The 10,618-nt window shown below is 35.5% G+C and overlaps 1 protein-coding gene across 3 annotated transcripts; it reads right to left on the bottom strand.

Annotated features, from left to right (window-relative positions):
- Positions 1–915: 915 nt before the first annotated feature.
- On the bottom strand, positions 916–10,354 carry LOC125673499 (DNA polymerase III PolC-type-like). 3 transcript variants are annotated; one of them, XM_056160329.1, is made up of 8 exons: positions 6,602–10,354; positions 5,907–6,087; positions 5,229–5,790; positions 4,939–5,137; positions 4,533–4,736; positions 3,435–3,626; positions 2,732–2,866; positions 916–2,579 (listed from the first exon to the last, which is right to left on the bottom strand). In XM_056160329.1, exons 6-8 carry the CDS (start codon positions 3,586–3,588, stop codon positions 1,759–1,761), a joined length of 1,110 nt encoding a protein of 369 aa, XP_056016304.1. In that variant the 5' UTR covers positions 3,589–3,626; positions 4,533–4,736; positions 4,939–5,137; positions 5,229–5,790; positions 5,907–6,087; positions 6,602–10,354; the 3' UTR covers positions 916–1,758. The 3 variants fall into 3 exon arrangements, with proteins under 3 accessions (XP_056016304.1, XP_056016303.1, XP_048766054.2); XM_056160328.1 differs by having other exon boundaries at positions 5,229–6,087; XM_048910097.2 differs by lacking the exons at positions 4,533–4,736; positions 4,939–5,137; positions 5,229–5,790; positions 5,907–6,087; positions 6,602–10,354 and adding an exon at positions 3,873–4,404.
- Positions 10,355–10,618: the final 264 nt, after the last annotated feature.

The raw sequence follows: 10,618 nt of genomic DNA, 5'->3' as shown, positions 1-10,618 counted from the left end.
TAACCCTAGACCACTCGTAGGGTTACGATCAATACTGATCGTAAATCGCAAATCGTAACTTTTAGTGAAACGGTCGTACGTGCTACGTTCACATTTAAGTCTACGTTTACGATCTACGATCGTTTAGTGAAACGGTCGCCTGATCCCACCTCTAGTATATCCGTGTTTGCCCAACTCTATGTTTTGTATTGCTTATAGGAGTTATGAGATTGATCACTGTTCGTTATCTTCGCCTTTCATGTACATCTTCATAAACCATTTTGGCAGCTAGCTATTTAAAAAAAATATTAATTGCTTCTTTGTAGCATACTTGTACAGTCGAAACTGATACTGAAGCTATTGTTGGTCCACCTGACCCAGAAACAGTCAAATGGAACTAAAAAAGGAATAAAGCGAGGGAGCTACAGAAGTATATAAGTCAATTCTAATATTTATGCATGCAGTTTTCAGTTACAATAGTTTTGCATGTTTAAGTCTGAAAATAGTTTTTAATAAATTAGCTGTATTGGTGAATAAGTATGAAAATAGAATTTCCTTAAGGTATCTGATGTACAATTGACGAAAAAATTACGCCTGGTAAGGAATATATTTCATATCATCATTAGATAGGTATGGGTGTGTAGTTTCTAAAAATAGCATTTTTTCCCGCCAAAACACTAAAGAGAGGTAGCTCTAGCCATTTGAAAATAACATGGAAAAACGCATTTATTCTTTAAAAATGAGCAAAAAGTCAGCTTGAAATTAATATTTGGAAAAATATATTGGACTAGAATGATAGGCAAAATATTTCAGGCATAATATGAATATATGTTGCTTCATTTATTGCATTCAATTATAAAATCAATTAGAAAATCCCCCCCCCCCCCCTTACAGACACACACGACCCCTCACACACATTTTTAAAAACAAGAAAAGTCGAGATGTGTCAATTGTATTGTATGATTAATTTCATGATTTTCTGGTTCAGGATACACATGTACAATTTATGCACAAAATGAATAACAGTATTTATGACAATTTGGTTACATGCACATGTAATAAACAAGTGGCCCACAGGCCTTAACGATCACCTGAGTACCATACCCCATACATAGACCACGCAATTATTTTATCCACACACTTGTCTGAAAATAAAGATTTTATAGAATTTGATTCAATATAATAATAAAATTATGAAATATAATACATTTTCACTCCACAGCCCTATTGGTAACATTAGCCTAGTCTATGTTTTCAAGAGGAAATGAAAAATGTAAAAATGTTAGCCGACAACACATGGCGACGAACAAAGACCAACAACACTAGTTCATCTGACTCCAGAGAGTGACTAGGGTGACCTAAAAATTCTTGGTCAGCAGCATGATTTGAACAGATAAAAAATGGCACAATTTAGGCATCTAATCATATAAAACATACTTTAAAATAATTCCAATGTTATTTATTACAATTGTTTTGATTGGACAAAAATAAAGCTGAACAAGAGTTTACACATCAATAAATCCGAAAACACAATGTATTCATACACACCTGAAAACAAATAACATAGTGCGGGGAAACTATTCAAATTTTTGCAATTGTTAATAAAGTGAATGAACTGGAATTATAAGAATCAAACATTCTTTTTGAAGAATTTATCGATGTGTAAACTCCGGACATTTTACTCACAAACTTAACATAAAAGTGCTCTGAGTCGAAGACACATCATTGCACTGTACAAGTTTGTATAAAGTAACTTCTAAGTAATAGAAGACAACATTTCTATTGTGAAAAAAACTGACATAATTTAGGTACTACATAATCCAAAACCTTACAATCACTCGTAACTCGTGGTTTACCACGAGAGGTTTGGGCACAAAAAATATTGCGCAGACCATCTTCACCAGAACGCTTATGTATTAGTTTCAGATGATGCAGGCCAAGTCCGGAGCCTGCAACATTCTCTGCCATGTTCATTTTCATAACACCATTACCAACCAGAATATTCAATGATGGCAGATATAATGTTTTTGCGGAATTAAACTTATCTTGAAGAAAAGGGGTTTCTGCATCATATGCAGCTTTTGACAATTCACTTTGTGAAACAGCAACTGATAGAATTTTTGAGAACATTTTCACATCTTCCACTGCATCATGTGCAGAATAAGTCTCATTACAGAAGTGCTTAGCTAAAAAAATCTGTGAATACTTTTCAAGTTTCTTATGTTTTGAACGAATCAAAGACAATGAGTCAGTAAAACCAGACACTATTTCTAGAAAGTCTTCCTGTAATCCAATACAGTCAATGGCATGGGAAAGGACACGGAAATCGAACACACGGCCATTGTGAGCAACCAGTATAATTCCATATTTGCCAAATGTACCTAGCCACTTGAGGAAGTTCAATATCGCTTCACGTATGGGGACTGCAGTAACTTTGGATCCATGTGCAAATACAGAGGTCCCATCACAGACTATTCCTGTTGTTTCTTCTGCTCCGGGCTCTATTGGAATCTTTGGCTGAACATAAGTTGAAAACACATTTCCAGACTCTATCTCCACTGCGCCAATTTGAGTTATATGAGGCATAGCTCCTTGTCTGACTTTTAAAAAGAAAAACACATTTATTTTGATTCATGATCATGGTTTAGAAAGCAAAAGTACATATACCGGGTATATAGATAATCATTTTAGTATCTGTAATATCCGCAATCACATTTTGTCTGAAAAAAGGGAAAATTATTAAAGAACTTACTAAGGTCTGTAGTTTCAAGATCAAATATAATGTACTTTGCCTCCATGTTCTTCAGCTTTTGGACAGCACCAAAATTTGGCTTGGGAATGGGATTCGGAATCTGTTCAATGTCAGCCTCTGTACCTAAACCAATCTCTATAAATACAAATACTGTGTATTTAGTTATTATGTAATGATTATTTGTCCTGATTTCTATCTAAGATATAAACTAATTAACTCCAGGGGGTTAATGCAGAAAACAAGAGGCCCATGGGCCACATCGCTCACCTGAGCCCATATCTAAATATTTTCCCTTGTATTCATGTAATACTTTGGTGCCTATTTTGGCCCCAACATACCCCCGGGGGGCGGGGGCGGGCATGATTTTTACAAATTTGAATCTGCACTGTGGCAGGATGTAAACTTCTTTGGCCCAGTGGTTTTTGAGAAGATGGTTTTAAATGACCGCATCCTATTTTTTATTATCTCCCCTTCGAAGGGGGCATGGCCCTTCATTTGAACAAGCTTGAAAGCCCTTCCACAAGGATGATTTGTGCTAAGTTTGATTGATATTGGCCCAGTGGTTCTGGAGAAGATGAAAATGTGAAAAGTTTATGCCGACGACACCACACAACGGACAAATTTTGATCATAAAAGTTCACTTGGGCCTTCCGCTCAGATAAGCGAAAATGATTTTGCAGGGAAAAAATAGTGAATAGTGAACCTGATTGATAGGTGGACCCCTCAGATGCATCGGATGCATTCATTTGCATTGCTCTTTCTTGTTTTAGGATAAGACGTCTGCGTTTTGTCCCTGGCAATTTCATCTTCTCCCTTCGTTTCACCCTGTATTCATCCACTTTGTTGGAGAACTTCATGTTGAAGTGACCAGGGAAAGGCCATTTTTACTGAAAACCTGAAATCATTAAAATAAAGATATAGATTTCCATAATAGTTTTTTCCCCAATTAGTCATCAGACAATGTCACATTCATAATACAGCTTTAAAAATATTTTTAAAAGACAATCCATGTGTATTTACATTGTATATACATGTATTAATAAAATTTACTTTTGAATAATAAAATGTGTTAAAATAAAAAACACCACAAAGTTAGTAATAATTTGAAAAGAGTAAGCAAACTCAAATGAAATGAACTTACAACTCAAAACCCAAAACAGAAACATCATTGGAACTAAAACTTCAATGCTAAAGTAGACCTCTGAGAGATATTTCCTTCCAATATTTATGCTGGCTGCTGTTGCATGAATGCGGAAATCTAGGCTTTCACTCTCCCCATAATGTAAATGTTTAGGGGCCTTCAGCATCGCTGTACGATTTGCATACTCGCATGCTTGACTGGAGCCAAGGTCAACATACATGGCAGACTTAGCAATAACTGGTTCAAAAAGTAAATCAAGTTTTTCACGTAGTAAAGGGTCACTAAGTGGTGCTTTGTATGGCAAACTTCTGTGTGCATATTTCTGTGTGTTTCCTACTCGCTTGTAACCACAGAAGCGAGCATGACAATGGTTGTGATCTCCAAACTGGTGAGGTATAAGTGCCTGTAGGTTCTCACGCATCCCATCTACATCACCTTGGTTTTTACTAAATACATACTTTATGCACTTATGAAGATGCTGAATTACCATATTACTGATTTTAACATCCTTCCTATTGCGAAGATCATAGAGAAGTTTGACTATGTTTTTTATGCAACGATTCCTGTCAATTTTTTTCTTAACAGTCACTCCAAGACTCTTATGTATACGAGCCACAAGAGTATTATCACCATCACCCTCTATTACATCTACAGGCGTACCTTCTTGGATCATATCCTTGATGGCTTTCAGGCCTGCTTCACTCTCCATGGCCCTGGCAGATCCTCTGTGATTCCACACACAACGATGTTCCCGAACTTTTACTCCTGGTATATTTCTCTTCCACCATTTGCATACTCCACAAGTGCGGTGTGTTACAACTGCCTTCAAAACCTTATTTTCTTTGCTCATCATGAATGTATGCCCTGGGAGAAAAACCATATTTATTTATTACTTTGGGATTTAATTAAATTAGTGGTGCTACATCTTTTTAGAAATTCTGCATAACTTGACATTAGCTTGAAGTAATGTCATAATCATTTCACAAGGTACACAGACAACCAACCCTTAGACTAATATTCATTATTTTTTGATAATTAAAAAATCAAAACTTTGTCAAATATATACCTGTTAAACTGTCAAATCCCTTTTTTGCCATCCATGGTCGATGCAAACTGTCATGCCTTTACGGGACTTAGGAGGGAAAGAGAGTTTCTTGACTGCTGGATGCGGTTTCTTTGATCTGTGGGCATCATAAGAAGCGACATCTTTATTGGGATCCAGAATCACTTCATAAGTAGCCTGCTCAAGTTTGGATCCTTTAGAGCTAAAATATTATGTTATAAAAATATTATATAATCAATCACCCTTCATCATGTCAACATGGAAAAATGAGAACCCTGGATAAAAAAAACAACCTAAAGTGATATATATCCTGCATTACTCCAACAAGTTAGAGCCTCAGTCAACGTCCCTTATATACGCGGCACCAGGTCAAAAGTATCTCATCATGAACCTCTAGCAGGCTGGAATAATCCTGCATTTGTAACATGCATTTACATTTCTACACTCTGTGTGTCATTGTTGAGATTACTGTGAACATAGGATTGTGCACTGAATTCAAAATTTAAAAGATAATTCGAATGATCCTGACATATTAGAAATTGAAAATTGTTCTATCACAATAATTCAGTATAATTCTATGTCTAATAAAAATCCTACCTCTGTAACATTACATGTATAAAGACATTCAAGCTATCTCGGTGATATATTGTTTACAAAAGAGATCCAGACATGATGCAAATTGTGCACAAAAATGATGATGTAGTGTCTGCATGTTAAGCAAAGGGGCAGTTGGAAGTTTAGATGTAAGATTGGAATTTAATATTCACTCGACATAATCTGTTATCATTGCTTTTACAATGTTATTTCCAATCGCTAAACTCCTCCTTGACATCCTCTTCTTTCTGTGAAATAGCTCTAAAACAACCAAGTTTAAATATTTACACGATCAATATTTATAAACATTTTTATATCCAATTGAATGAACATAATTATTTTTTTTAAAGAAAAAATAGCAATGAAATTTTTATTACATCATTTCTTTCTCATAGGTCATGGCACTTTCTTTCTTCATGTTTTCTTCTGCATATTTCTCGATGAACTGGCCCGCTCTTCTTTCCATTGTTTTCAAACTTCTGTTGTTTATGAAGGGAAGGTCAAGGGTGGTAAGCAGGTTGTTCATCCGCTGGGGTCCACCAACACTGTCTATCATTGCTTCAATATAACATGGTACTGTGTGGTGATTAATTCTTCTTTTTTTATGTTTCACTTTTGTATTTTTAACACATTTATACATGCAAACTGTAATCTACACTCGCTCATTCACACTTGCAATTACTCTGTGCACCTTCTGTATCAACAATAACAGTGAATTGTATATATGATATATACATGTATAATATATACATACACACACATAAATATATATACACACATAAACATACATATGTACACATTCAAAGATAACTGTAATTATTTTATTTTTCATATACCTGTAAATGTATTGTAATTTTTTTTTTTACAAACTACTTGTCCATTATATTATGATACAATGCCCATTTACTAAGCATTTTGGATTTGCTATGAAATACATTTTGACAATGTTGTTCAAAATTTCTATAGTATAAAATAATTCTTGCTAAACTTTATGACAATGTAATGCTACATGTATTTCATAAGATATAATTTGTTTATAGATAAATTATATTTTTAAAAAACGACAACATACCTGCGCCGACTTTAGTATTTATGCAAAAACTTGGCATCCCCTTGTCGTTTTGTTTCTCACTTCTGTGGGTCTTCCCATACGGTATCCTGTTCAGCCGGAGACAGAGTGTACACTGGATATAGAGATATCCACCTAGTCCCAGTTTCATCTCGCCCTTAACTGTGTGTTTAGTTAAATAAAGAGGCCCGCATTTACAATGTTGACAACTGGAAAGTGCGTCTATAATTGACGACCACTCAACGATTCGTCGACCGTTCTTCCACCCCGTAGAACTGAATTTTCTACTGTTTATCAACGTTTTCATCCCGGGAAAACACACCTCACAACATTCCCCTTCACAATAATGTCCTGACACATAATTATGATCCAGAGTAAGTTCATTAACATTTACTGACCGTACCGTACCTTTCTTGTTTCGTTTCACGGCGGCCGCCATTTTTAAAAACTGTTTATATTAACGACGTCGCGTCATACAAGTCATACAAAGAGATTTTAATTTAAACGATTACAAATTTTATTAAAGCACAAAATCAAACATTTATTTGATAGTTTTGACTATCCAAAATGTTACATTTGTTCATAATGTTGATTTTAAAGATGTATGCTCGTTTCCGAATATTACCGAGGTCATTCCGGAAAATACCGAGCTCTCATTGTACATCAGATACCTTAATTGCGATTACCAGTCTATCTATCTATCTATCTATCTATCTATCTATCTATCTATCTATGTGTAGATGTATTGTGTGTATGTAAAATTTTGATCCCTTATTGTGGCCCCAATCTTCCCCCAGGGGACATGTAAATAGCAGATTTTCGGGCTCAGTGGTTCTTGAGAAGATGTTTAAATATTCACCCTACATATTTGTATTTAAAACTTTGAACCCCATCTTACCCCCAGGGGCCATACTGTTAACAGATTTGAATCTGCGCTATTGCAGGAAGGTTTCATGTAAATTTCAGCTCATCTGGCCCAGTAGTTCTTGAGAAGAACATATTCAAAAATTTCCCCTATATAATTGTATGTAAAATTTTGATCCCTATCGTGGTCCCATCCTACCCCTGGGGACCATGAATTTAACAGACTTGAGTCAACACTATTTAAGAAAGCTTTCATTTAAATCTCAGCTTTTCTGGTTCAGTGGTTTTTGAGAAGAAGATTTTTAAAGATTGTCCCTATATATTTGTAAGTAAACTCTGAGCCCTTATTTTGACCCCATCCTATCCCAAGGGCCATGATTTTACAAATGTGAATTTGCACTATGTCAGAAAGTTTTCATGTAAATCTAAGCTTTTATGACTCAGTGGTTCTTGAGAAGACTTTTAAAGATGTTCCCTATATATTTGTATGTAAAACTTTTAGCCCCTTTTGTGACCCCATCCTACCCCATAATTTTAACACACGTCAATCTGCACAATACCAGGACGCTTTCGTGTAAATTTCAGTGCATCTGGCCCAGTGGAAGAAGATTTTTAAATGACCTCACCCTATTTTGCATTTTTTGATTATCTCCACTTTGAAGGGGGTATGACCCTTCATTTAAAACGACTTGAGCGCGTGTCACCCAAAGAGGATTTTTGCCAAGTTTGGTTGAAATTGGCTAAGTGGTTTTGGAGAAGAGTCGAAAATGTAAAAAGTTTACAGACGGACAGACGACGGACAACAGGCGATCAGAAAAGCTCCCTTGAGCTAAGGAAACAGTTAGAAAATACTACGCAATTACGGATAGCATAGTAAGTTAGATAATATATATACGTCTGGTATATTCAGTGGTCCGTGTCTGCCCAACTCTCTATTTTGTATTGCTTATAGGAGTTATGAGATTGATCACTGTTCGTTATCTTCACCTTATACAACTGAAATAGAGAATTACGCATAGCTCTTATCCTTAGACGAATTTAACTCCACTTTTTTGGCAGTCTGTTTTTGGCTATCATAGCTCTAAAACTTCATTTTTATTTCGGATTTCAAACATTTCGGTTGAGCATCATTGAAGAGACATTATTTGTCGAAATGCGCATCTGGTGCATTAAAATTGGTACCGTATAAGTTTTACATACATTACAAATGGAAGATACATAATATGAATGAAGAATTACGAGCCCGATAGAAATATAACTTTTACAATACAAACGGACAAGTAAGCAAGTTAGACATTTTCGAAAATAAAATATGAATGAGCACTGGAATTAATGGGAGCCTAGTCATTCAGCATGAGAATGTGGATTCAACGTTACATTGACCCAACATATTTATGTAAATACAGCCCAGCTATACACGTTCCGGGAGACTTCAGGTTTGACAATATCCTATATAGACAAAAGATATCATTCATATACTATGCATCTTTCAGAAGGTTGTGATTCAAATGGCAAAATAAATATCTATATCTATCGATATGTCAAAAGTATGAACCTGGAATGCACAGGGGACAGGCTGCTTCGTAGACGCAGTCACGCCTGACTGCATACAACAGACACGGCTAGATCAGCTGAATATGCGTTGTAGAGAACTGAAAATTAGGTGTAACGCAGAGACAGTGTGGTTGAACAGACACAAAGCAGAAAATGAGATTTTTGTGTCTGATAAGATTTTTTGTTCTGTCTGGTTGAAGATGGGCATTAGGTGAATATGTCCTTAAACACTATCATGAAGTGAGGAGAACCAAAGCAAACTAACACCAATATATCACACATATGTAACATATAATGATTTTCCAAAATGTAAAAGTTTGATGAATACATGTAGTTAAAATGTTCTTTGAAAGTTCCAAATCATATTCTAACATTTAGTTGAATTTGGTTGAAATAGGATCCATTTCGTGAAACAAAATGTCACATTGAAATAATGTTATGTCTAGCGATTAATGTTTTGTCACTTCTTTTTGGAGGCGAAGGCACTAATGATTTGAGGATTTTCAACTTTATTGATTTCATCCTCATTTCTACGATGACAAACTTCCTTAAGTGACCATTCATGCTGTTCAGTTGGTAGGCCTTCAGGATACATCTTGTCTGTCACAGCCCCTTTTATCTTACCCCAAATAGTGTTCGGCATATAAATGAATCTGCCAGGGTATTTAACAACGGATATCAAACAATTGTCATTCTGTAAACGGAGAACCTTGAACATTCCTTCCTCTCTTGGTCGAATACTCGTTTTGCCCAGAAGTGAATTGGGTTTCATATAAATATATGAAGACTGCGTTTTAAATGACTTGATGAAAAATATATTTTCTCCTTTCGATACAACTTCAAAGCAAAATTGAGCATAATCATCATGTGGCGCCGTAGATGTACTCCATACATATTTTAAGGCAGCTGTATTCATCCAATGACCTCGAAATACTAACGGATGCAGAGCAATGCTTTTGTTTGTCAAAAAATCACTGATTTCCCATCTGCATGAATGTTCTTTTGTAGCAGACCATTTAGCTTTTAGAAACATATCCACTTGAGGATAATCTGTAATGCTAAATGATGACAGAAATATAGCATTCTCGTGGCTGGGCTCTAGTATCCTGTTTAAAAAAACAACTCTTCGCCGGCTATCGTTTTCCATATACATCTTAATTCGCTCTGTTGCGCTTTTCATTGTTTCATCAGGTACAATTGACAAAAGCAAAATGTGCATCATACATCGCATGATCGCAACACGTACATACACATTCAAACACTCTCCAACAAACTTGAGAGTGTTTTCTTCACGGATGTTTTTATACCTTAAAATGATAGTCTGTAGCGATCCCGAAAAGCCCATACCGATTTCCTTGTAGTTGACATTATCTAACAGCCTTTCAATACTTTCTTCTGTTTTCTCTCCTTGTTCACTGAACCACTTTAACTCACCACTTCGTGCCTCAAAACATTCACAAAAATCATGCAATTTTTCTTCAATATCTCTCGTTTTTGCTAACAATTCCAAACGTAAATTCTCTGATATCATAGAATACAGATCTCTACATCCTTTGATAGATGAAAAAATTTTACAAATAAATATCAGAACGTTAACTATGG

The sequence above is a fragment of the Ostrea edulis genome, chromosome 3 (assembly GCF_947568905.1).
Source record: "Ostrea edulis chromosome 3, xbOstEdul1.1, whole genome shotgun sequence".
NCBI classification, from domain to species: domain Eukaryota; kingdom Metazoa; phylum Mollusca; class Bivalvia; order Ostreida; family Ostreidae; genus Ostrea; species Ostrea edulis.
This window is presented reverse-complemented; position numbering and strand designations above follow the sequence as displayed.

What these genes read in the sequence shown, in the direction of transcription:
- LOC125673499 (XM_056160328.1), bottom strand. Translation starts at nt 3,588, where the DNA reads ATGAAGTTCTCCAACAAAGTGGATGAATACAGGGTGAAACGAAGGGAG. An exon ending in GGGGTCCACCTATCAATCAG is followed by an intron (nt 2,867 to 3,434) that starts GTTCACTATTCA and finishes TTGTATTTATAG; the next exon opens with AGATTGGTTTAGGTACAGAG. An exon ending in TCTTGAAACTACAGACCTTA is followed by an intron (nt 2,580 to 2,731) that starts GTAAGTTCTTTA and finishes TCTTTTTAAAAG; the next exon opens with TCAGACAAGGAGCTATGCCT.